The sequence below is a fragment of the Emydura macquarii genome, unplaced genomic scaffold (genome assembly GCF_026122565.2).
Source record: "Emydura macquarii macquarii isolate MOO-44397 ecotype Brisbane River unplaced genomic scaffold, CSIRO-AGI_Emac_v2 contig_3128, whole genome shotgun sequence".
Taxonomy (NCBI): Eukaryota; Metazoa; Chordata; order Testudines; family Chelidae; genus Emydura; species Emydura macquarii.
The window spans coordinates 2,149,530-2,177,382 of NW_027133265.1; the positions used below are offsets into that span (position 1 = coordinate 2,149,530).

General features: G+C 40.3%; 1 protein-coding gene across 1 annotated transcript; it reads right to left on the minus strand.

Moving 5' to 3' along the window:
* NIPAL1 (NIPA like domain containing 1) lies at positions 1-27,757 on the minus strand. Its single transcript, XM_067531191.1, has 6 exons — positions 27,627-27,757; positions 18,490-18,756; positions 17,226-17,282; positions 16,460-16,550; positions 10,947-11,107; positions 1-1,516 (listed from the first exon to the last, which is right to left on the minus strand). The coding sequence occupies exons 1-6, from the start codon at positions 27,646-27,648 to the stop codon at positions 885-887; spliced, it is 1,230 nt and encodes a 409-aa protein (XP_067387292.1). The 5' UTR covers positions 27,649-27,757; the 3' UTR covers positions 1-884.
* Between the last annotated feature and the right edge of the window lie 96 nt (positions 27,758-27,853).

Consider the following 27,853-nt stretch of genomic DNA (forward strand, 5'->3'; position numbering starts at 1 on the left):
TGTGGACTTATTTCTAGGGGGAAAAAAAAATTTTCATTTTCAGGAAAAATAAATCCTTCATGAGATTTTTGGTAAATCCTGGCCATAGGTTCAGGGAAGAAGATGGGGAATAAACCTTATAAAGTATAAGCAACCCAGTTAGAAGAACTGGACTTTGGCATCAAAGAACAGGAACAGAGGAAAAAAGAAAAGGCTTGACAAGACTAGACACCAGAAAACTACTACAAAAGTAAGCTTTTTATAAGTTTCATAGTATCTGTAGTAGTCTCAGTGTTCACTGGTTACAAATGAAGTTCTCATTTAAACAAATTAAGTTTTAGTATAGAACTGTTAACAGGGGAAGCCAGTATTTTCTTCAGGACATCTGTTAATTGATAGCCTTCAAAATCGAATGTTAAATACGCATTAACCTTGGCAATATATTAAGCATTTCAATCTTTGAAATGGTCATTATATTTTTCTAATAATGCATATATTAAGATAGCTATAAAGTGCCTGTCACCTTTACAAAGCTGTTTACTACCCAACATCATGAAGGAAAATTGCACTTTATGAGTATATATTGTACATATTGCAATTCTTCAGCTGAAAAGGAAATCTTCCAATTGATAAAACCACAGTAAGGAGATTGAAGAAACTAATATACTGTCAGAGAGATGGGCAATGAAAAATGGTCTCAACACCAGGTTTCTATTTGTGGCGTTGAAACAAAAACCGTTGTATGTAATCAATAACTAACATCATAATGACTTATCTATTTCTCCAAGCACATAGTCTTGTTGCCAACATTTATCTCACTTCATAAACAATGATTTTTTTCCTAAGGGGAAAAAAAAGACAATTCTGGTTGATTTAGGTAGATCTGGTTTTCATCTCAAGATATTTTAATGGTGAATAGCTCTCTGTGCATTTCCTCGACTGACCAAAGGATTGTCCTCTTCATATGTCAAGGTTGGGCTCTCCATGTTCTCCAACAAAGTATGATGAGCATCATATCCATGCAGAGGCAATGAGGGTTCTTTTATAGCAGTGGATGTCAACTGCTTCAGGGTGATATTAATACTTTTAAAAGCATGCAAAAGGAAAATGCCTATGATTATGGTGAAAAATCCACTGAGGGTGCCAATGATATCACCCAGGTCCATGCTATTCCATTCTTTAAACAGGATGATGGAACATGTCACAACTGTAGTAGTGAAACACACATAATAAATTGGTGTCACTAAAGATGTATTAAACATGTCCAATGCTTTGTTAAGATAGTTGATCTGAGTGCTGACTGAGAGCACTAACGTCCCCACCAAAATATAAACAAGTGGATGTTGGTAAACTGGCTTCTGCGCCAGTATTTCTTTAATGGCAATGCCGAGGCCCTTGACAGATGAGACGGAGAAGGCACCAATCACTGAACAAATTGATATGTAGACCAATATATTCGTCTGACCTTTCCTTGGAGCCACAACAAAAATCAGCATCAGGGAGACCACGGTTATAACAGCAGCAAATGCAATAAACACTGTTTGGGAAGGAGGGGAAAAAAGTTACACACAATGAATGAAGTACAGTTTCAAATCAGATTCAGTTAGGTACAAAAGGTTATATATTTTTTCTAACTGCTACATAAACATTGGCACAAATTCACCATGCACAGTTCCATTGAAGTCAATAGAGTTGCACCCACTTACTCAAACAGTGAAATTGGTTCAGTATTTAGGTATAAGCATCTAACCTGCTTTACGCTTACAGCATTTTGATACATTAAGGCATTAAGTCTTATATTTGTAAGCAAAGTAATTACATTTTACTTGGCCATTTAAAAGACAACTAATGAATTATATCAGACTAACATATACATTTATAAAAAGATACTGGTGCCCTTTCTCTGCCCCCATTAGAGGTTCCATTGCATTAGCCTAACCAAAAGACACTCCATTGAAGTAAATTCATAGCTTTTGGTTGGCCTTGATAGTCTCAGTGTTTCAACCTCTCATTTTGGGCAATCCTTCTTTTGACACTATAATCCGTCAAGCCCTCCCACCCTCTTTTTCACAGCTGTGCTTGAATATAACAGGGTTCTGATAGCTACTTCTGGTGCTTTTTATATAGTGCTACCTACTATTCCAAAACACCTCCAGTCAACATTGATTCTAGGTGTTAGTTCTAAAATTTGTCCTGAACCCAAAATTCCTTTGTGGCTTTAGACTGTACCACAAATTTTTGAAAGTTCACAACACACATGCTAATTTTTAATTAATTAATTAATAACAAAGAATGAATATATTATTCATTGAAGGTTCCAGATTGACAGCCAAGAAGAGTGAGAAGCTCTACTTTGACCCACAAACAGGTACAATATTGGTAGCAGCAGTACATGTTTCCCACTTGTATACATCAATTTTTGCGCTGTCGGCTAAGTCAAACAGCTATGGACCAGTTTGTGATGTGGCCACGTTTGCTTGAAATTAGAACAAAACCAATAACTCATTTCACATAGGCCAATAATCAGGCACAACAGAGCAACAATTTCTGGTCATTGCCAACCAAATGACTTGGAAATGAAGGCTTTATTAGTTAGATTTCTTCCTCCCAGGGAAAAACCTACATCAGTGGGCTGAAAGGGTGGAGGAAAAAATAAGACTTACATCAGGGGTGTCAAACTCGCTCGAGGTGACAGGCCGAAATCACAGAACCTGTACTTTGAAGGGGCCATACAATGCTCTCCGCCGAATATTTCAGGCACTCTGCCCATTTTCGGCGGCGCAGCATCAGTAGTTTTCGGCACTACCGTTTCGCTGTGGGGACACTGACATTGCCACTTTAAGAGATTTCTAGGAGGGATACCCGCCTCCAAAAAACTGAGGGCCACTTTCCGTTTAGGTCTTGCCGCTTTAAGACTCTGGCCCCACAAATCTCTTAAAGTGGCAATGCAGACTTTCGGCGGCACCATTACTTATGTATGTTTGACACCCCTGTCCTAGACTGTTCGTTTTTTTTTTTGTTTTTTTTTCCAGACAGATCTAAAGGTTCTACTATTTCTGTCCAAAGACTAATTAAATGGGTTTCTGGGTATCTGATTATTGCTTGTTACAATGCTGCCAGCATTCTACTCCCTTCTGTGTGTCAGTTCACTCTGCAAGGTCACGACCTACATCTTTGGCTCTATTGAAAAGTGTCCCGGTATTTGAAATCTACAGAACTGCTACATGGTACTCAGTACATGGTCCTCTCTGGTCTGGATTCAATTCTGAAGCTCCCTCCTCCATATCAGGTTACTGCTTAGGGATCATCTGAAATGAGGCACCCACAGGGATGCCACTTGACGAAGAGAAAGAGTTTACTCACTCTGTGCTGTAACTGTAGTTCTTCAACGTATGTGTCCCTATGGGCGCTCCACTACCCACCCTTCTTGCCCTCTGCTTCAGCGTTTCCTTCTAAAATTCGATGGTAGTGAAGGAACTGCGGGCAGTATGCCTGTGCAGCCTGATATAGTTTCGGTCTGGGGAACAAAGATATCAGCAGTGCATGCACAAGCCGAACGGGATACTGCGACTGGAAAATCTCCAATCAAAGACATGTGGGGCACATACACTACTGAAGTGGAGCACCCATAGGGTGAAGATCTAGAGTTACTACAGTACTGGGTGAGTAACCTCTCTTTATTAGTCCCTAAGTGCAGGGCCAGCCCTAGACCAAATGGCGCTTCAGGCGAGGCGTGTCTTTGATGCCCTCCCGTCTCTCCCCCCCATTCGTTAAACTTTTGAATACCTTATTTTTTATTACATTTGTAGCCCATTTCATGATTTTGATGCACAATTTGTACTCACAATTAAACTGGTCATATAAGATGATAAATTTGCACGCTGTGATCTGTAAATCTGTATTTATTCATGCCATATATAAGCAAATAAAAATTTTCTTTCCTCTAAGCTTATAGTATATTTCAGTGATTCTTAAAATAAAAATGTTTCTAACATCAAGAAATGGAATTGTGCACCAACATTGGGTGGACCAGTATTAAATAGTGTTATAGAAGGTGATAGCCTTAGAATGTTAACCCGAGTCCTTTAGTTCAAAAGGTTGCTTTTCTCACTTTTTGCTCTCATGAATTGAAGCATAGCATCAGAGATCTCCAAAGACTGGCCAATGGCATTTTCAAGCAATAAAATAGCAAGTAATGTGAGTCTCTCATTGTCCATTATTGATCAAAGATATGTTTTAATGAGCCTGAGCTTCAAAAAATTGTAATGTCTGTCTAGTCTAGTTTAATCTAATCTAATCTCACGTATCTCCTTTGCAAGGTCTAACTCAGTTTGACTTTTGATAATTCTCACTTAGTCCTACACTTTCTGATGTAGCTTTCTTTGTGGATCAGTCCTTTCTTCCATTCTTTTATAGGCTCGCTGCTTACTCCTAATAACCTTTTTGAGTTAGGTCTGGAGCCATTCCTTACGAGTTTTTTACCCTCCTTGCTTGGGATGCAAATTTCAGATAGTGTTTGCACCTCTGACTTAAAGAAGTTCCTAGACTTCACATTTAAGTCCCTGAGTTCCTCAGTCTATGACTTCACTAACTAGTTACCTTAATGTCTCAGTCTTTTCTTCTGAAATTGAAAACTTTTGTTACCAACCTGTTTTTTATTATCTTTCCATTTAATTTAAACTGAATCAAGTCATGATCACTCAATCCAAGATTATTTTCTATGACCACCTCTTCTATAATATCCTCACTGTTTACCAACAATTATGAAATAGCAACATCTCTTGTTGATTCAGTGACTGTTTAAAGAAATCTGTTAGCTATTCAATCCAGGAATAACTTGGATTTACCATTAGTAGTAGTTGCTCTCTAATCTGTATCTGGGAAGTTAAAGTCTCCCATGATGACACAATTTCCAGTAGTATTTATCTCTCTAATTATCTGAAAGAGATGTCTGACCCTGGGGATTTGTACCAGACCCCTGACACTACACCAGTAAAACTTCTTTCACAATCCTTTGGCTACCCCACCATCTTTGCTTTTTATTTCTCTCTCTCCTAAATAGTGTATACCCTTCAATACCGGTATTCCAGTTATGATTTCTATTCCTCTTATCCCTATAATAACCGGTTTCACATCCTGTATCAGTATTTTTAGTTCCTCCATTTTGTTGCCCAAGTGCCTCACATTAGTGTACAAATATCTCAGTTGTTTCTGTCTGACCACACACAATTTCCTAGCTTGATTGGGTATAGTTCTTTTGCTGTCCATACGCCTACCCTCTTCTGATATTCCTTTATCCTTTACTATATCCTCATTTGCCTTTTCCTATGTATTAAAACCAGGCATGACAATTACACAAGTCTCTCCAAACTTTCTCCTCCCATTTCCTAACTTAAAGCTCTTATCAGTTGTGCCAGCCTTGATCAAAGTTAGTACCTCAAGTACTCTGGTGGATTCCATCCATTGAGAAGAATCCTGTCTGTGAATGTCTCCCAATGAATGAACATCCCCCAACCTTCCTCATAATGCCAATCCTTGAGCCATCTGTTAATCTTCTTTATCTTGTTACTCTCTCGTCGTCGTCCTCTAGAGACTGGAAGAATTACACTGAAGATCAGCTGAACCTCCATTTCTTTGAACATCTTCCCCAGCCTGGCATACTCCAGCAGGAATCTTCCCCCTCCCCCCGCCCCCACAATTGCCATCAGGATCCTTTTCAGCCTCAGGTCCACATAGTGTATCCTTGCTCCTGGCAGACAGCACACCCTACAGTTCTCTGATCTGCTCTGGTGACAAGCATGTTGATCCTCCTTAGTAAGGAATCCCCAGTTACATAGACTGCCTCTTCCTGATATTGGAGTGAATCTCAGGTTTCCTCCCTTCTATTCTTCTGTCTGCAGATCATTCTGTCTTCTGTTCTTTCTCACAGTCTCCTGTATAGAATTCTCATCCTCTCTAGACAGGGACCTGAGCCCTATCTTTATTGTCTCTTCTGCTGGGACAGGCTTCCCTTCTCTTCTTCCGTACCACCCATTTTCTGCCGCCTCCTCCTCATTCTCAAGTGCAGCAAACATGTTCCTTAACCCTCATGATCATATTCTTCCAACGATCAGCCTTCTCATCTAGCAGCCTGCCCTCTGGGTGCTCTTCTGCAGCAGGTGTCTGCCAATCTTGAGTCCTGTCTCCTCTCCTCCATCTCATCAAATCTTCATTCAAACTCCACCATCATCTCCAGCTGCATCCTCAGGTCTTCTCTTCCATGAGTTCTACCAGGCAACATTTCATACATAAGTGGCTTCTGCTGGGTACCCACTCTAGGATAATATACATCACACAGCTTCTGCATCTAGTCATCTTTTCCCCTCTTTCTTGGGTCACTTCTAGTGCGGCCTCAGTAGCCATCATAGTCTTCGCTTCCTAGTCCTAGCCCTAAAGAAGAGAGGAAAAAAGTCCCCCAAACAAACTCCCCTGTTTGTCAGGTATAAGCTGATACTTCACACAATAAGTCTTTTAGAAATACCTACTAGACAGCATATAGGGCTTCATTGTCCCTCAGGGTTACCTTTTGAGTCAAGTCCTTGGGGAAGCCCTGGCTGCATGACCCAGAAATCCCCTGGAGTGAATGTAGAAACCCAAAACTTTCACGTACACGGCACTGTACCTCTAGTATATTCTCCAGGAGATGCCAATGTAGAGGACAGAATCCCCTGCTCTGTCTTGGAGCAGAGGCCCAGAATGATCTTTAAGAAACTATGGCAGGGGTGTCAAACATACGGCCCGCGGGCCGCATTTGGCCCGCGAACCTTTTTTATGTGGCCCGCGAACCTCTTTGATCCCGGCTGCCGAAAGTAAGTAGTGGTGCCGCCGAAAGTCTGCATTGCCACTGTAAGAGATTTGTGGGGCCAGAGTCTTAAAGCGGCAAGACCTTCCCCTCCAGAACCCTGCCGACGAAAACGGAAAGTGGCCCTCAGTTTTTTGGAGGCGGGTATCCCTCCTAGAAATCTCTTAAAGTGGCAATGTCAGTGTCCCCACAGCGAAACGGTAGTGCCGAAAACTACTGATGCTGCGCCGCCGAAAATGGGCAGAGTGCCTGAAATATTTGGCGGGGAGCATTGTATGGCCCCTTCAAAGTACAGGTTCTGTGATTTCGGCCCATCACCTCGAGCGAGTTCGACACCCTTAGACTCTAGGAGATTTTTTAAATGATTTAGTCCTATCTAGATAGAAGGCTAACAGCCTCCTGACCTCTAGAGTATGGACAGCAGTCTGCAGATTGGAATTATGGAGAAATTATTAGAAAGAATATGCTAGGTAAATGAATTTATTCAGATGAAACCCAGAAGACACTTGAGGTAAAAACCTAGGGTGTTGCCATAAGGAAACCTTGTTCTTGTAGAACATTGTGAAAGGAGGGTATGTCATTAAGGCTCCAATTTCTCTGATTCTGCAGGCTAACATAGTAGCCACTAAGAAGGCTGTTTTCATAGACAAATTCAGTAAGGAGCAAGTTGCCATCGATTCAAAATGAGGTTTCATAATATTTTTAAGAACCAAATTAAGGTTTCAAACTAGGATGGGGACTTTCATCTGTGGGAACTGATTTCCCAGACCTTTCATGAACCTTACAGTTATAAGGTGAGCAAACAGTGAGAACCCTTCAACTGTGGTATGAAAAGCTGCTAAAGTAGCCAAATAAACACAGAGAACTAACTGACAGTACCCTTTTCTTTAGTTGCAGCAGGTAATCCAGAGTAAGTAGAAGCGAGGCAGATTTAGGAACAGCTTTCTGGAGTTCGCATCAATGAAGAAATCTTCTCTACTTTTGAAAGTAAGTTTTTCTGGTAGAATCTTTACCACTATTTAGTAATATCTGTTGTACTTCTGCAGAATAGACTGACTCTAACCCCACGAATCATCGCAGAGCCATGTCTTGAGGTGGAGAATGCTCAGATTGGGATGCAGTAGTTGACCAGCGTCTTGAGAGAGGAGCTGAGGAGTGACTGGAAGATGTATTACTGGACAAAGAGGTAGATTAAACAGGTAAGGAAACCATGCCTGCCTCAACCATGTTGGGGCTATTAGGATAACTGGCCTTTTCCTGTCTGGTTTTGTTCACTATTCAGAGAATCAGAGGCATCAGGGTACCAAGCAGAGTTGCAGCACCAAGTGAGATTGTGTTATCGATGGACTGGTATGTGTGTCCTTGCATGATGGTACTTCACAGACGCTGCTGACACAGTTGGAGGCTTTACTTTTACATGGCATCAAACAACCCAACAGGATACCAGGAGAGGTGTTAAGTCTGACAGTACCAGTCTTCTCTGTTTGCTTTGACCATCTGAAGGTACTGAGGCCGTCCCAAAGCCATGTTTGCTCTTAGAAGAGCTGTGAGATTTTCCCACCTCACCAGTACCACAGGAGCCCTTCACCTGTACAGTACCAAGTCATGAGGTCAAAATCTCCGAGACTGTTAGTCTGCTCGAAGAGGGAGGTCTTTTAGAGGTGGATTCCTAAGAGGTGAATTAGAGCTCCTCTTCTTGAGATCTTTAGATGACATCTCTGAGGCTTTTCCCTTGCTAGGAGAGTGCTGTGCTGAGGTCGAAGGGGCACTAGAGATCCCTGGAGATTGGTGCACAGGTGGGTTTTCCTGTCTTGGTTCCGAAGCAGCGTGAAGGGAGTGCTCCATCATTAACCATCAAAGCTTGATTTTCCAGGTTCTTTTGTGCCCTGGACTTGAGGGCTAAACAGAAATTGCACTTCTATATGACATATGATTCTCTTAGGCAGTGAATACACTTACACTGCCCCATCACTGACAAGGATGAACTCTCTACAGGTGAGTCAGGGTTTAAACCATGGTGAACTGGATATGCTCCTCACAGGGAAGATTTCCCTGAAGGAAATAAAACAAACCACAACTAACTAACAAGCTAACTAAACTAAACTAAAGCTAGACCAAAGTCAGCAATCAGCAAAGGCATGCAAAATGTGGACACACTAGGCTCCGTCTCAGGCTGAGGCGGTTGAGAAGGAACTGAAGGCGGTTCACCTGTGCAGCCTGATATAACCTCACTGCAGTGCACAAGGATGTGAGCAGTGTATGCACAGGCCGAACAGACACTGCTAATGAAAATCTCCAATTAAAGGCGAGCGGGCGGGGCACATGTGCACGTAAAGGAGAGCACATATAGGGACACTATTCGAAGAAGGACAAGGATTTCGGATACAAGCTAGTGTAACTAAGAACCCATCAATGCCAACTAACAAAGGCTTCAGGGTTATGTAACAGAAACCCCTAACATGCCTGACAAACTCACAATACCTAGCACACAGCTTTCATGGCAGTTATCCATGAATAATGTCATGTGAGGTCTCTAAAACAAAAATTATGTCATACCGATCCTCATGATTGTCATGAGATGTATGTATGGATGATATTTAAGGAATGGTGCGTACGTATGCTTTAAATATGTTTTAAAGTCTGTCACCAACTAAAGAGAAAAACAGGTTTTTTCAAACAGGTAAGAGGTGTATCTCTGTTGAAATCTAAATTTAGTATTGTAAGCCAACATGATGGGAACCCCATTTACATGCAAAGTCAACAGGGAGACAAGCCACCATAGCTTGAACCAAAGGGGGTTGCGCTGTCTCGGGGGGGCAGACAATGAACTTTTGGGGAATACAAGATAAAGGCAAAAAGACACCCTTTTAGCTTGCACCTCAGGAAGTACTTAGACATCGTGTTACATTCATGAAAACGGAAACTCAACCAGGGTTGGCTGAAATGCTGCAAAAGACATTTGGGGTGAGAAACATCCTTAGAGAGAATTTAAGTTTAGTTTCTAGAAAGTGTGTCATGATTTTGTTTTATACGTAACCTTTTGGTTTCCATTATTCCATATTTACTATCTCTTAAATCTCTTCTGGGAGGCTGTCCCCCAGGACCTCTCAGTGCAACAACATTAGGGGATGCAAAGGAGGCAGATTAGTTGTTGAATACAGATGCTGCTCAGCAGTTATGGGGCATGTTGAAGCAACACTAGGACCATCCACTAGTAACGCGTGGAGTGGAGAGGCAGAAACAAACATCACCACTCTCAAGGTTCTGCATTACTGGTTGACAGGACAGGTGCCAATACCACACTTCTTCCCTAGATTATCACTCATTGTCTCTCACCAGAGAGGGGCAGATGGGAGAATGGAAGACAAGTATTCCTCTCCCCTCTTCCCCCCCCCCCCCCCCCAAAAAATGACTTAGCTGCCTAGGACTGAGGGCAAGGAGGCTAGTGAAGGAGACGGAGAGGGAAGAGCCTCTAAAGACTGACCTCAGGCCCTTAAAGTCTTTCCCACTCCCCCAGTTTATTTATTTATACTTTTAAAAAAGCAGATATAAATATTAGTTATTCTGTTTAAATAAGTAATGTGAAAACTAGCAACTCCTCTGCTGCCAGCATAGCACAAACAGACTGGAACTCTGGATGCTGTCATAACTGACCCACACAAAGTCTCAGCACAAATGGCCTGTGTCTCCTGCATATTCGCCAAGATCTGCAGATTGGGAACTGGGAGCACTAGGCAATAAGTCACTAACTCCAGCATAGGAACTATTATCATGGTCTTAATGTGATAACAGACACAGTGTTTAGAGTTTCTTGTATATACTGATTTTTCTTTGTTTATTTTTTAAATACTAGTCTAAAGATGCTTCAAGTAAGTCTCGCTTGCTTACATTCATAGCCTGACTTTAGCCTTCAAGATATGCTACACATTGAAGTAAAACACAAAAACAATATCAAAGTCCACTTTCATCTTCAGGGGAAAGTGAATGGAGTGATGGTGGTGGCAACATATAAATCAGTAGAACACTTATGGACAGGTCTAGTACTAGCGGACATATCCATGAAAGTAAGAGACATTGAGAAGTATTTTTTTCATTAAATATAGATTATTATTATTAAATTACAAACCTGGATCTTTCAGTTTTATTTCCATTTCATCTAAAGAAGTGACCTCCTCTTCTTCAGGTGCATGAATAACCATCACCGTTGACCCCAAAATGCTCAATATGCAGCCCAACTTCCCATGAACATTCAGCTTTTCATTTAAAAAATAGGAAGACAATATTGCACTGTGGATTTAAAAAAAAAGCACAAGTAATGGATTCAGCTGCACAAATCACTTTATAATATAGTCATCATAATGTTTTTATGTAGTGATACCAGTTCAAAAAAAAAAGTTCAAAAATTGTTTTGAATTGGGAATGAGGAAACCAACAGAGAATTAATGAAAACCAGCCAAACCATCAGCCTTTTTCCAAAGCTTTTTTAATTTTATAAAGGTCAGATACATCTTGCCCCATTTTCTATGGCTTTCCAAAAGGCCTTGACTCTTCCCTCCACGTCCTTCCCCATAACTTTACAGAGTCAGGCAGAGCTCCAGTTTTTCCAGTCATTTTTCCTTTTGGATACCTATGACCTACCAGAGACAAGCCCTACTGACAAGGCACAGAACAAAAGACAAAGAATCAATGGCCCCGAGGATTAGAAAGGCTGGAGATTGTCTTTTCTGGAGCTAGTGCGGAAAGGGAAACGTAGGACTGTAGAGTAGGAGACAGGATGCAGTCCTGTTGGACCACAACCATTTGGGACTAGAACAGGGTCATTTTCACATGCAATCCAAGCAAGATTGGTGCCCCAGTCACTTGCTAGCTTTTTAAAATTTCTCTTTGTTTCAGCACAATATCATGATACTACTTTAGCATCTATAACATCATACACAAAGATACCACTGCTTTACAAACAGACTCATCTCAACTCTCTCATATAAGATTAGGGATTTATATGCAGGCAAATAACACAGTGATGAGTGCGGTATTCAAACGTAGATACATCTAGAAATCATTTTATCTACTTCTGAAACTGCACATGCACAGTAACATTTACAATAAATTTGGACAGAAAGTGGTATGATCCAGTTGAAATGGCAAGGGAGCATTTTAGGTAAATGGAATGTAATTATCTGACCTGGAATCTGGCCAGGTCAGAGAGGCAAGCATCTCTACTCTTACATAAAGTGCCATGGGATATTTAATGTTCATGTCATACAAGTGATCAGGATCTCTTCTTCCACCAGCACAGTGCCTTCCCAACACAATGCTAAGGAACTCGTATAGTACTGATTTGGAAGGAAAAGCATCACCTACTTAATCACTTCTTGTATCACTTAAATATTCCCTGGAAGTCTCCCATCCAAGTACTGACTCAGCCTGACATGTCTAAAATTGCAAAATCCAACAGAGCCAAAATGGTACGGTTGCAGACTGCAATATCACAACATATTAACTAATTATACAACTCTGCAACATCATGAATAGATGAAATGATACAATATTACACAATTGCAAAACATGTATTAGTTGAACACAGGTTTTTTTAAGTACATGCTAATGCAAACAAGCAAATTGAGAAGAGAAATCTCCATCCTTAGAGGTTTTTAAGGTGCAGCTTGACAAAGCCCTGGCTGGGATGATTTAGTTGGGGTTGGTCTTGCTTTGAGCAGGGGGTTGGACTAGATGATGTCCTGAGGTCCCTTCCAACCCTATTCTTCTATGATTCTAAGAGTATGGCTATACAGAAGCTAAGAAAATTTATATAATTATTATTAGATTTTAAGGCCACAAGGAACCATATGATCTTCAAGTCTGACCTCCAATATATCATGGGCCACTAAATTTTACCCAGTTATTCTTACACTGATTCAAATAACTTGGCTTTGAATAAAGCATACCTTTCAGAAAGGTATCCAGTCTGGACCTGAAGACATCAAGAGATGCAGAAACCACCATTAGCCTTGGTAGTTTGTTCCACTAGTAAATCACCCACACTGATAATAATTTGTGACTTATTTCTAATTTGAATTTGTTTAGCTTTAACTTTAAGCCATTGGTTCTTGTTATGCTTTTCTCTGCTCAATTAAAGAGCCCTTTAGTATCTGGTATCATAAACTTTAAGGCCAAAAGGGACCATCATGATAATCTGGTCTGATGTCCTGCATATTGCATTTCACAGAACTTTACCTACCCCCTCCTTTAATAGGCTCTGGCTGATTTATTGAAGTCCTCAAATCTTGATTTAGAACTTAAATTACAGACAATCCACCAGCTGCACATAGATAACGGTGTTGGGAACAACAAGTTATCCTTGAATGTCTGGGGATACACTGTTTTATTGCCAAGGGGCATACTTTTACTCCGCCCCTCCTATCACCAGATGTTGTTTTTGACGACCCCAATTATTATGGTGAGAATGGAATGTAGTTAAGGGTGGAAACGCAATGTAGGTAATTAGCATATATGATAATGAGAGAGATAATTAGGTGAAGGTTGTTTATGGAAGGGTATAAGTAGTCACCACATAGACAAAGGGAGGTGCTCCATCAACACCTGACTCCGTGGGAGGTGCTGCAGGTTGGACCAGAGGATCCACTGACTCCCTGGCGGGGCCCCTGAAGAAAGCCATTCCTGTATACAGCCTTCTGAGTAACTGCTTAGCTCTCCAGGCTTAGTGAGTACGATATATTGTAGTTAATTTTAGGCTTTGTATTTAACTAGTATATTTATATAAAATCTTGCATATTAAACCTTATTGATCTGCAAATCAGGCGTACCGTGTCTCACTGGTATCCACGCTGATCACCAAGTGTCCAGAATCAACAGGTACTGTATCTGCAATTCTCCAGTCATAGGGTGTGACCCCCAAATTTACAAATTCACTAAAAATCCTTGGGATTATTTCATGTGCTAGTCACTTTTGCTACTCTTGAATAGTTTATCCAGCAAACTCCGCCCCCCACCCCATTTGGTCCCATTAAATTGTTAGAATCTGGCTTCCACCTTGGATGCGGTACTTTTTACTTCCATATTCCTGTTCTCATTAAGCATCCTGCCACTGCCCCCAAGCTCCTCATTACTCTTATTAAAAGCTGGAGCAAAGTATTTGTTTAGTTGTTGGGCCAGACCTAGATTATCTTTAATTTCCACCCTGTCCTCAGTGTTTTAACAGTCCCACTTTTTTTTTTTCTTTCTTTTTCACCTCTCAATTTTCTTTGAATAAGCTAAACAGATTGATCTCTAAGCCTCTCACTGTAACACATTTTCTCTAGGCCTCTGATAATTTCTGTGGCTCTTTTCTGCACCCTCTTTAATTTTTCCATCTCCCTTTTAAACTGTGGACATATGAACTGTATGCAGCATTCTAGTATTGATCTCACCAATGCCAGATCCCTACTCCTACTCACTACTACTTTGTTTTCACATCCTAGGATTGCATTAGCTCTTATTGCCAGCGGCATCACACTGGAAATTTATGGTGAATTGTTTGTCCACTAAGACCATGTCTATATTAGAAGTGCTTACCGATATAGCAATACCAATATATTATATTGGCAAAGTGCTCCTAGTGTAGACGAAGGTATTCTGGTAAAACTGGCTTTATTTCTGATAGAGTAAAAGCACATTTCTCCTCTACCATCTCAGCAAAACAAGCTATACAGGTAAAAGCACAGCTTTGTCAATATAGCTGTGTCTACCATAGGGACTTCTGCCAGCACAGCTATGTTGGTCTGAGATCACACTACTGACTGACAGAGCTATGCCATCAGAAGTCTGTAAAATAGACATGGCCTAAGATACCTAAATCCTTTTCAGAGTAATTGCTTTCCAGGATCCAGTCCCCCATTCTGTAGGTTTGGTCTGCGTTCTTTCTTTCTAGATGCATGATATTTTTATTGGCTGTATTAAAACACATTCTGTTTGTTCCCAGCTTGTTGAGAGAGCCAGAATGTTCTGTATGACTGCCCTGTCATCATTTTTTACTACACCATCAGTCTTTGTGTATTCCATACATTTTATCAGCAGTGATTTTATATTTTCTTCTAGATCACTGATAACTATCCTTACACCCTGTTCTGAAGACCTCACAAATACAGTCTCTGAAAGCTAGTAAAACAATCCAGTGAATCACTTGGGTGCACACGATATTTCCAATGCAAACTGCATGTCAAGTCTGCACTGAAATTATTTATCTCTTGCCTCTGGACTCTTCTATGCATCCACCCTGCACAGACACCAATTCTGCTTATTTATTCTTAATAGTGAATTTATAGCCTTTTAACTGAAAACTTGTTTACAATCCTAAATCATAAAACGTTTTAAAATGTTCAGCTACATTTAAAGAGAATGGGCCAATTCTTACCCTTGCCACCAAATGCCATAAGGATGCCATCACCAGATGGGGGAGAATTTATCATAATTGCTAATCAATATCTACTGTTCTCTAAGGAAAGCCTTGACTATGTATTTGCTTAAGTAAGTGGGAGCTACTTATTTCTGCATATGGGGAAGCAATGAATTTTAATGAACATAATAAAAAGCTCCAATTTCCTTTTCCTTTTCCTTTTTTCCATTGCCAAAATTGATTTGAAAAGAAATTGCAGAAGCATTTTACTTTAATAAAAAATAACCCCACCATGAAAAGGAAAAGGTTTGGGAAATACATTTTGAACTGACAGATTCTATATTTCATTTTTTTAAAAATAAGTTCATTATTATTTGTCAAAACCAAAAAACAGTGAGAAACATATCTGAAGTGTTTCAGTTATTAAACAGTTATTAAACATTCGGGAAAGGGGGAGCAAAAACATAACTGTGTTCCCAGCAATACATACCAGCATTACTAACAACACTAGTGTGCAGTGGTTTGAAAACAGTTTATCAGATAGCTGGAAAGCCAATAGGGATGCACAAATTATTGATTTGTTAAACAAAATAGGTTATTCTCTCTCTCCCACTCAAAGTAAATTGAGTTATCAAATAAAAAGATAATTTCTATCAGAAGGCAAAGGGAAAAGGCAAAGGTTCTGAGAAGAACCATGAGATTGATTAATGGATCAGAAAACAGGCTTTATAGTGACAGACTCAGAGAGCTTAATCTATTTAGTTTAAGAAAGAGAAGACCCAGGGTGACTTGCTTACATACTATAAGTACATACCTGGGAACAAATATTTAATAATAGGCTCTTCAATTTAGTAGAGAAACATATTTATCACAAGCCAACAGCTGAAAGTTGAAGCTAGACAAATTCAAACTGGAAATAAGGTGTAAATTTTTAACAATAAGAATAATTAGTCATTGGAACAATTTACCAAGAGTTATGATGGACTCTCCATGACTGACAATTTTAAAATCAAGACTAGATATTTTTCTAGAAGATAGGCCATAGAACTTCTCCCAAATAATTCCTAGAGCATATGTTATACAGGGAGTCAGACTAGATGATGGCCTTGTAATCTATGAGCCAAATTTTGACCTGGATTTACCATACAGTGTTTGCTTTTAAAACTCCTCCCTGCACAATAAAATACTGTATTTTCTACTATAGAAAAAGGCTCACTTTTCAGTAGCTGATTTCAGTTCATACTAACCTTATAAGAACACTCAGTGCACCCAATGGGGTAACCAAGGTTGCAGGTGCGAAGGCATAGGCAGCAAAGTTGGCAGCCTCTCCTATTCCCACTACAAAAGAAACAATATTAGCTCAGAAAAAAACTGTTAGAAGTATTAAGGCGATGGGCACTAGATAGAAGACAAAATGTGTGATAAGAAAGGTGGGTAGTTAAATAATATTTCTTATTACCTACACTAATGTCCAAATGTTGTTTTCAAAGTTATGCATATCTACCAATTACTGCTGAACGTAACCAAAATATATTACAATGTTAATGCACACACAGGAACAGTTTTCAAAGTACTGTATTGGTATATTAAAATATAACAGTCATGGTAGCCGTGAGGAGAGCTTTTCATATGCTACTATTTTCCTCTTTCCACCCAGCTCCAATTTGTATTCCTAGATTTGTTTAACATAATTGGGAGCAGAAGGGAAGAGAACAAAAATCAAACAAAACAAGCCTCAAAGTAACCTCAACTAGTCACTAAAGAAAACTCCTTATTCATCAAGACGCAGAAGAGTTTTGCAAAGCAAAAAGAGCACTTCATGAAGATGGGGAATCCTGAGAATACCAGAATAAAATTTGGCATAAAGGTAACTTTATGCCCAAAAAGTTACCTTTTTTCCCTTAGAGTTTATTTATTAACAAATTAAACCCCCCTTTTAAAAAGTTACACACATTGCTTTGTTTTAGATGTAGTTTATCAAAGAAAGGTGGAAACATTTTTATTGAGACTTACTTGAAAGTAATCCTGCCCACCAGAGCCATTCCTTCAAGTAAGAATATCCACCCTGTCCTGGAAAAATAATTTTCTAATATTAGAAAAAAAAGTTGTTAAAATGATGCTTCAAAGTTCAGATTGTGATAAATATTACAAATTCTGTAGATTATAAAATTTACTCAAATTAAAGCAATGTTCAATCTGTATGTGACATGGAGAGCGTCAACTACACCTAATTTTGAGTTATTCATAAAAATATAATTGTTTAATATTAAATTCTATTATTTCAAGTCTTGAACATGAACTTTCAGTAAACACATGAAGGGATAATAAGATTTCATTAGGATTACTCACGTGCTTAAACTTAAGCATAAGTGCTTTGCTACATCAGAGCCCACACAGCTATATATATCAAGATGCATCTTGAATACGCTTAAAGTACCATAAAACTTTTTTTTAAATTAAAAAAATAACACTGCTACAGCTATCCAAAGCTTTCTGATCCAAAATACAAACAAGTTATATATTGGGAAATCCATTGTTCCTCAAATACTGAGAGCAATCAGAATGGTAGGGCATTATATTTTTCAGGAAACATTGCAAACAAAAGAAAAATAGCAAACCAAAACAAACTCAAAACCTTCAAAAAGGACTTAAGTGATAATTCTAATAGCAGTATGGTGAGATTTTCAAAAGCACTCCAAATTAGTCTAACCCTATTCTTACTGACTTCAATGGGAGTACAATTAAGCCAACTCACTCTTACTGCAGAGATAATTCCTGTACTACATAGCTGTTAAAAATATAATCAGTAAGTTAGCTAGTAAGTTTTTATTAAAACTCTGTTTTGAAGTGACATGTCATGATAGCTCTATTACAAAAACAGAGTTCAGTTCTCTTCAGACTGCCCTAATTCCACATCCTGCAACTCCGCAAACTGGGCACATATTCAAACACTTACTTTTATAACTGTATTATCATAATTCAAATGTTTCCCCCACTTATACTGAAAGGGGAGAAACAGTGAAAATCTTTTTTGGGAGTGGAGCAGTGGAAGAACATTTTATCTGGCACCTAGACATTATTGTGGTGGGTGCATTCGAAATACCTTGGATACATATAACACCCACTCCGAACTGCATCCCCCTAAAGGTTCTTAAATTCAGTATTACCTGTAGCCAACTACTGAAAACATCAGTTGGCTTGAACCTTGAACTTGCTGGTTTATGATTAATAAACACAGAGTCTTTTTGTCAAAGATAAGCAAGTGAACAATTCTTACCAGCTCTGGTGACTCCCTTGTCAGCCAGTTGCAGAAGGCCCTTCTTTTTCAGTATAAAGCTGGAGCCAACAAAAATACTGGAACCTATTGCCAGGGCCACACCCACATGGAGCCTATATTTGCTTCCTGCAGACGTAGAAACACTCAGGTTTGATTCATTGGAATGTTTGTCTGGATAGATAAAGAAAGGGGCCTGTGTTTCCGACACATTGATGATCTGACACCAGGCTTCATAAGAGTCGTGACAAACAAAAGAAAGAACAGCACCTGGGGAAGAAGAGGGGGGAAAAAAAGGTACTCTTCTTAAAAGATGCACAACAAAAGAACGAATGTAGAAAGCATGCTATACAACATTTAGAAAGCCATCTAGTTCTCATATTGGTATTTTATATATAAAAGTAATTTTAATAAATTGTGACGTGGTGAATGAGCACTACCAGGCCACTAACAAACAAAAGTTTAATTGTAAATTAACTTATCCTACCCTTATGGAAAAAATGAGGGAGGGCTGGAGGCTGCTGACCAATCAGGTTGTCCAGCAGGTGGTGTAAAGAGAACTCCACACCTAGGTCACTATAGATGTCTACACTGCAATTAAAACCTGTATCTAGTCTGTGCCAGTTGATTTAGGCTCGGGGCTGTTTAATTGTGCTGTAGATGTTCAGGCTTGGACTGCAGCCAGGGCTCTAGGATCCTGAAAGGTGGAAGGATCCCCGAGCTGGGGCTGCAGCCTGAACCTGAACATCTATATTACAATTAAACAACCCCTTAGCCTGAATCCCATGAGCCCAAGTCAGCTGGCCTGGGCCAACCATGGGTGTTTAATTGTAGTGCAGACACACCCTACAGGACTGAAATGGTAGCCCTGTTTTTCTATTTTGTTTTCTGGTAATTTAACAGAAATTTAACAATTTAGTTTGGGGCGGGTTTTTTTAAATGATTTTTTCAGGTAAATGTAAGGAACAAGAGCCATAAGAAAAAATACAAATGGCCAGGACTTTTTTGTTGGGGGGGAGGGGAGGGGAATGATGGGAGAGGTGTTAATCATACGTGGTGCATCAATCTGTCTTTTTATAATGATGCTAAGTCATTCTATTTGTTATAGATTTAAAGATTTTTGGAATGCCAAATACAGTATTTTACAGCAAGCTGTATTTGTTAGAAGCAATACTGACATCCATTATGCACTTTAGACAATGTGAACTAATGAGACAAAACTCTGAACATTTTAAGGATGAATAGTGTCAGTGATCCATTAAAGAAAAGTCCCTATTTGAACCACCACTGAGTGGATGTTCAGGTGATGTTCTCTCCTGATCGCCGATCAAGTTTAATTGCTAATTTTAATAAATGTTGGCTTTACTGAATGGTGTCTCAGGTTACTCCGCATTCTGAAGCAACATCTACACCCCTGTTTAGGTACAAAGGTACATGGTTTAAGCACCCTGCATATTTATAGCCCTATAAATAGACACCCTATAAATGGACAGTAGACACTCTCTTATCAACAGAGGCTCAAAAGGAATATATACCATTATCAAAAGAACTCTAACCCAAACAGAATGACATCTGTTTCTATCAGTTTTTGGTTGATTCCTTAGTTTCCCTCCCATGAGCAGCTTTCATATCATCTAATAATGAACTTTTAATCATTTCAAATATATTAAGTCACTTATGGGATCCTCCTACACTTATCAATGACCAAAACAATATTCCTTCTCAATGACTACCATGAAAAATTTCTTTCATTTATGAATAGATTAGTATGCACCTAATGTAAGTGTCATATTAGAATTCAAATTTGGTTTGTTATTCACCATTCAGAAATTAAATACAAGATTGAAAAATTATTTTTGCCTGCTGATGTCAAATACTGAGTCATTACCAAGGACCAAGAACAAAAACATCCACTACAGTTAAATATTGGCAAGAAACTAATGATTTGCCAGTCTATTGAAAACTTCCACCAGATGCTAAACTAGGAGATTTTATCTTTAGCAGATCCCTTTTTGAAAGAACAGAGACATTTTTATGCTGATGGATCCTTGTTTTTCATACAAATTATGGAAAATTACTTTTGCTCATCCTATTATAAAATTCTAATGTGTAGTAGCTGTTATCTAGCTAGTTCATTTCTCTTTAAATTAATGCTAGAGTGTTTATCATGAAACACTTTTTGCTTAACATGCAAAATGATTAAATTAATACTATAATTTGATTAAATTAAGCAGACAATTTATTTCCTTCTTCTTAACTTTTAAATTAGATGAAAACCCAATTGTTATTGTATTCACTTATGTCATTTCATCAGTTGGCTATTTTCCCAAAGCTGAAGAAAATTATGAGCAAAACAGAGAAAAAAATTAGACAGAAAAGTGTGATTAAAAATTGTGAGTTTTTTAAGAGTATATTAGATGGCCAAAAAGCCATGATTCCATAATGAAGAGAGAGAACAACTTTGACTAAAAGCCCATCCAGATTCAGTGGCAAAGTAAAGGCAGCAATTAAAAATAAAAAAGCAAGATATAACAAATGGCAAAAAAGAGAAACAGGTAGCAATTGACATAAATCAGAATTTATTAAGTGCAGAAGATTGATAACGAAAGCCAAAAAACAACAGAGAAAAAATCCATGGCCAGCTGGGCTATGAACAATAAGGAGTTTTTAAAGTATATTAAAAACCAAAAGAAATCCTAAGCATTGTATAGATACATTACTAGATGGAGATGGCAAATAATTATGTAGAAAAGGCAGAAATGTTCAATAAATATTTCTATTCTGTATTCGGAAAGAAGTATCACATAAAAAAGACAAAGTACTTTTTGGTTCACTAGTAACTAGGGAATATATTAATCACCATCTACTAGTGATAAGTATTTTAAAGTAAGCAGGTTTGGATAACTTGCACCTAAGATTCCAAGAAGAATTGGCTGACGAGATCTCTGGCCCACTGATGTTAATTCTGAATAAAGCTTCGAATACCAAGAAAATTCCAGAATACTGGTAAAATGCTAATGTGCCAATATTCAAAGAGGGCAAGCAGGATGACATGGGTTACTAATGACTGGCTAGCCTGACATCAATCCAAGGCAAAATAATGGAAAAGCTGATACAGGATTCAGTTGATAAAGAGCTAAGGATAAATATAATTAATGCCAGTCTACGTCCTTTTATGAAAAATAGATCTTCTCAAACAAACCTGATTTCATTCTTTGATAAAACTACAAGTTTGGTTGATAAAAGTATCAGTGTAGATGTCATATACTTAGACTTGTGCAAGGCGTTTGACTTAGGACTGCACGACTTTCTGATCAAATTTGCAGATAACACAGACTAATGCAGTGGTACTTAATAATGAGAGAGCAGTCATAGAGAGCTATGTAGATCACTTGGTAGGCTAGCCTATTCAAACAAAATGTGTTTTAATATACCCAAATGCAAAGTTATGCATCTAGGAGTAAGGACAGCAGGCCATACCCACAGAATGGGGAACTGTACCCAGGAAGCAGCAACTCTGAAAAGGATTTAGGGGTCAGAGCTCCCAGAATGATGCTATGGCAAAAAGGCTAAATGGATCCTTGGATATATAAAAAGGGCAATAGGGAGCAGGAGTAGGGAAGTGATTTATCTAAGAGTTGTGTATAGGAATACTACAAACAATTCTAGTGTATGATCCGGGAAGGTACTTAAACACCTACACCCCATTTTTAGGCTCCACTATGATTCACAAAGCCCCCACTTGGATGCTGCCTAATCCTAAATTTACTCAGCACCTAAGATTTTGCCTCTGGGCATGCACACTGCAATCTCATTCTAGGCACCAATTTCCCACCTAAGCATGCACACTACTGCTTCCTTCTAGGTTGCATGTGAGGCCTGATCTAGTAAGTGCCTCGCTTCACAAAACAGCCAGGAAGTCGGGGGGAGGTAGAGAAGCCTCTCCCTTATAACCGGCAGCCTACTAGCTAATGTACTCACCCAAGATGTGATCTTACAGGCAACATGTAAGATTGTTAGTAACATGATTATTTAAAAAAAAAACCAAGTTTAAAAACAACAAATGTAGAAATAGACTAACTGAAAACAACAGGATACAGGGATTTTAAAAGTTTTATTAAAAAACAAGGGGAGAAAGGGATAGATAATTCAGGAGAGGGGGTCTCATCTGCCCACATACAAAAAGTTTCTTTTCCTGTTCCTCTGTCCTTTCATCTGTTCTTCTAACTATTTCCTATGCATACAGGAAATGGATTGCTAACTACCACATAACATTGTTTATTGTACTCTGTACAGGACAGGTGTACTACCCAGTATCTATTTATACAGATAAGTACTGTTTATATCCTTACATTAGTTGAAAGTGATAACTAAATCATAAAACAATGCAAGGTGAAAGGTTTAGTACCATTGTGAGAAGTGAATACAAATTTAGGTCCCAACCCTATAAACACTTACACATATGGGAACCCACATATAAAGTTAAGTATGTAAGTATTAATGTTTACAGCAGTGATTTTCAACCTGTGGTCCACAGACCATATCTAAGGGGTCTGCAAAAGGTTCTCTTTATCACAGAACAGTGGTTTTCAACCTGTGGTCAGTGGAGACTAAAGCTATATTTACACCAGCAGCGGCAAATTCGCTGCCGCCAGATCGATCTTTCATGATCAATTGAGCAGTCAGTGAGACCTGCTCAATCGATGAGGGAGTCGACTGAATAAGTCCACCTCCTCAACTAGCGTAGCGCTGAGCCGACGGGAACACTGTCCCGTCGGCTCCGTGCAATGTGAACAGCATGCAGAAGCAGTCAACGGGAGTTACGCAAACTACTCTGCGTGGTTTGCGTAACTCCCGTCGACTGCCGCCGAATTTATGGGTAAGTGTGAACAAGCCCTATGTCTAAGATTTCCAAAGGGGTCTACACCACCATTCAAAATTTTTTTACAGTTCCACAAATGAAAAAAGTTTGAAAACCACTGGTTTACAGGATTGGGTCCTTAGTATTCAGTTTTACAACTACATGTAGTATCTAACCAACAAATGCCACTGGGCAGGTCCTTCTGCTATCTGGATTTTGATTCATGGCTTTGAACACACTCTGTGGCAGCGGTTCTCAAACTGTAAATTGGGACCTCAAAGTGGGTCGCAACCCATTTTAATGGGGTCACCAGGGCTGGCATTAGACTTGCTGGGGCTGAAGCCGAAAACCAAGCCCCACTGCCCAGGACTGAAGCTGAAGCCCAAGGGCTTCAGTCCTGGGCGGCGGCGTTCAGGTCACAACCCGCCGGCACAGGGCTGAAGCCGTTGGGCTTCAGCTTTGGCCCCTCTGCCCAGGACGCTGGTTTTCGGGCTCGGGCTCAGGCTCAGACTTTGGTCCCCCTTCCCAGGATCGTGTAATAATTTTTGTTATCAGAAGGCGGTCATGATGCAATGGAGTTTGAGAACCGCTGCTCTACAGAAAAAAGTAAAAGTATGTAAGGATAAGCGGACAATAGGACCTTGTCTGGGATCTGCTCAGGTGATGTACACCAACTTGAACCATGTCCGTAACCCTCTGAGATGCAGCGTGGTATGGGGGTGAAGGGGAGGAAGGTCCCATAAGTGCACACTGCCATATGTTCCAGGATCCTGAGGCAGTTCTTCACTGAGGTTAGGGGATGTCCCTTGAAGGATGCATAGAGGCCTTGTATAGATAGAAACATTGATGGCGCTAGAATAGCCCTGGTTAGGGCTGAAACCAGGACTATATCAATAAATTCTATTCTCTCCAGTCCTAAGCATGTAAACAGACAGAATGTTTGAGGGATACTTTCCTCCATCTACTGACAGGAGTGACTCCATACCAGCGAGTCATATAGGTGAGGATATACCAATAAGTACCAGTGGCAGAGGTGAGCCACAGAAGAATTGCCCCCTCACTGCTGGAGCCAGTGGGTTCTACTCTTGCTACTTCCTAACATCCAAAGCAAGATGAGGGGGTCTCCAGCCCGATTTTGGACCATGCATTCGGCAAAAAACCTTAGTGCAGATGATAGACCAGAGGGCAGAACTGTCAGCTGGAAGTAGTCTCCTTCTCCAACAAAATTTAGAAATATTCTGTGGCTCATGTGGAACACCACATGAAAATACACGTCCCTCAAGTCGAGGAGAGTATACCAATCTCATTGGATCTAATGAATGGATAACAGTTGTGGGGGAGACCATACAGAACCATAGCTGCTTCATGTACTTATTCAAGATTCGAAGGTCCAAAATCAGGCTGGAGACCCCCTCAGTAGATGGAGGAAAGTATCCATCAAACATTCTGTAAGTGATTTACCCTTTGTACTTTCATTGTCTTTCTTTATGAAAAATCAATAAAAATCAATTATACAGTTTCAATAAAATGTCTCTAGAATAATGACCACATTTGATACACAACTGGAACTCAAAACATCTCACTTTAATACTGCATTATGGCAGGTGCACTCAAAAAGTTGTTCAGTGGCAGAACATTTTAATCACACGTCACTGTCCCACATGTGCCTTATGTCCTTCCAATATGCCATCCTATACTATTTAAATATTTACTCTTTACAGCCACCTCATCACTCTGAAAATCAACCTCATACAGTTCTAAACCCAACCAAATTCCCTTCTTTTCCAAGCTGCCACCGGATTCCACACACGGATATGATGCCCTACGCTATTCTATCCATAATCTTACCACAGTATCCTATTCTCTGTTGCTTTGGGTAAGTGAAAACTGATTAATTACGGTGGTTCTTTTTAGTCAGAGTATATACAATTCTGCTTTTGTTAACCATTTAACTTTAACAGTTGGAAGAAAATCTTACTTTGTTTAAGTTTCAATTACAAGCTAATCTATATCTTTGATGGTATGTCTACACTTCAAGCTGGAGATGTAAATTCCAGCTTGAGGAGACATAGATGCACTAGCTAGGATTGAGCTACTGTGCTAAAAGCAGAGTGCAGCCACAGCAGCATGAGCGGTGGGCAGGGCTAGCCACCCCAAGTACATGCCGAGCATCTCAGATGGGTACAAACTCAGGGCAGTGAGCTCCTCCTGCTGCGGATGCTACCGCAGCTATGCTCTGTTTTTGGTATGCTAACTCGATCATAGCGAGCATGGGTATATTTCCACAAGACTGAATTTACACCTTCCAGCTCTAGCGTATTCATACCCTTGGGTGATCCAATATGTCCTCCTACAAGAACAGAAGTATGGATTGGCATTCCTGATATTTTTAAGTTTAAAAAAAAAGCACTGCCACACATCTTTCAAACCTCTTTTTCACACAAAGAAAAAAAAAAGTTAGGGTACAAACTCATTTTCCCCCCTTCTCCTGCAACTTTACAGGTCACCTTCAAATATGCAAAGAAATTCATCTAAGCTTTTCACACCACAACTCTGCTCTCATTTCACTGTGCAGATATCACAGGACCCTCAAACTAGTGAGTATTCTTACAGAGCTTAACTTTCGATGAGATACTCTGTGAAGTCAGCTTCACCTTCATCTCTCCATCCATTTTATTTCTCCCTTAATGACAAGGGCCCTGAATTCTGGCAATTTTCACTTAGATTGACACAACTCATGCAGAACCAGTCAACCTCACTTGAGCACTGATCAGTAAAGGTCATGCAACTCCTTCCTTTCCCATCTTGTTTTATGTAAAAAATGGGTCACAGTATTTGGACACTGTAGGGCAAATAGGACTATGATTTTTTTTAAAATGGGAAGAAAAGTTGAAGCTAAAAAAGCCAGTTTAAAGAAACACTTGTTCAGGGAATAAGGCTGAAATGCTGTAGTATTTATGAAGAGTACAAAGCCCACCATGGAAGTTTTAAAGAACTTCCAAAAGTAGTTCCAACTTTTCTTAAGAGTTGGTGTGGCCTGACATTCCATGGTTGTATCAGTACTGGATCCTCTGCTCCACACTAGTTACCAAACACATAACTGCAGCTCTGATATAATGAAATGCTAATGTTGTCATCTTGTAACAGGGGTAACTTTTATACATTTTTAAGATGGCAACCCCAAGGGTGAGATAAGAAGGAAGCAGAATGCCCTTGACTTGGTCATTTTTATCCAGATAGAGTTACTGTTCAATACAGCAGGGCCCATTAAGTATATTTTAGTTAAAAAATAACTCTCCTTGATAAGTTCTGAGAGTTTTGTCCAAGGATAGTAAGATCAGGCCCTAAGATATTAAATAAAGAGTTACATGTTCGATTTTTGTTGAAATTGTACGGAATCAGTAGGTACTTTTACCCAGTACAATGTCAATGGAGCCAATGGACAGTCACCCTTTTGCTGCTTTTTTGGTGCAGATAACAGATTTGAGAAGGTGACATTCTTACAATCACCTTTCAGAGCAGAACTGCACTTTAATATATTAAACACTGTATTGCAGCAGCAACCAAAAGTCCCACTCAGGATCAGAGACCCAGGGTGCTAAATATGCCACTCAATGTGTGTGTATACTGAGAGAGATGTGTTTAAATTATGGGAATACTGTAAAAACAGGTGAGATAGAGGTAGGCATCAAATCAGCTACAGGTGACTTCTCGGCACAATTTTTGCACCAGTGTAACTATGCAACCCCTAGTGTGGGCACAGCACAGAGTGTTTACATTGGATTACATTGTATGCTTTGCTAAACATCACACAGCTGCAGTGAAATCAGTGCTACAACTTGTGTAGACCAGACACCTCAACGCAGGTATCTCAGGTCGCTAGGTGCTGCCCTAGGGACACACGCAGGGTCTTTCTCCATCCGCTTCCAGGAGCCGTACACAACATCTCCTTGCTCTGTTCTCTCAGGAAGGTCGCACCGGCGCCCCGCTCCCGTCCCCGCGCGGTCCCCAGGCAGTCCCCCACACTCCACCCAGCCGCGCCTCCGCCCTGCTGTATTCGGGCTCTTCTCCCCATCGCCTCTGCCTCCCCCACAGGCTGCTCTGCTCTGCTCTGCCCCGACGCAGCGCGCCCGCCACCCTCTGCCCAGTGCCAAGCGGCCGCGCCCTGCCCCCGGACCTTCAGCCAGAGACACCCCAGCCCATCTCGGCTCAGTACGGCCCGTCGCCCCCCCAGCCCTAGCTGCAGCCCGCGGGCGGGCGGGGCAGGGCGGAGACTAACCTGCGCGGCAGGGCTCCCCCATGACTCCGGGCTCTCACTGAGCGTCTCCTTGCCTCGCCGGCCGTCTCACGGTCACAGCCTCATCCCGCCGCCCCTCGCTCGGCTGCCCCAGCCCCGCCCGGCGCTTCACCTGCGCAACAGCAACCGCAACTGTCTCCCTCGCCACCGGCCCCCACCTCCCTCAGCCACTCCCCGCGCAGGTGCGGAGGCGGGGGAGAGGCCAGACT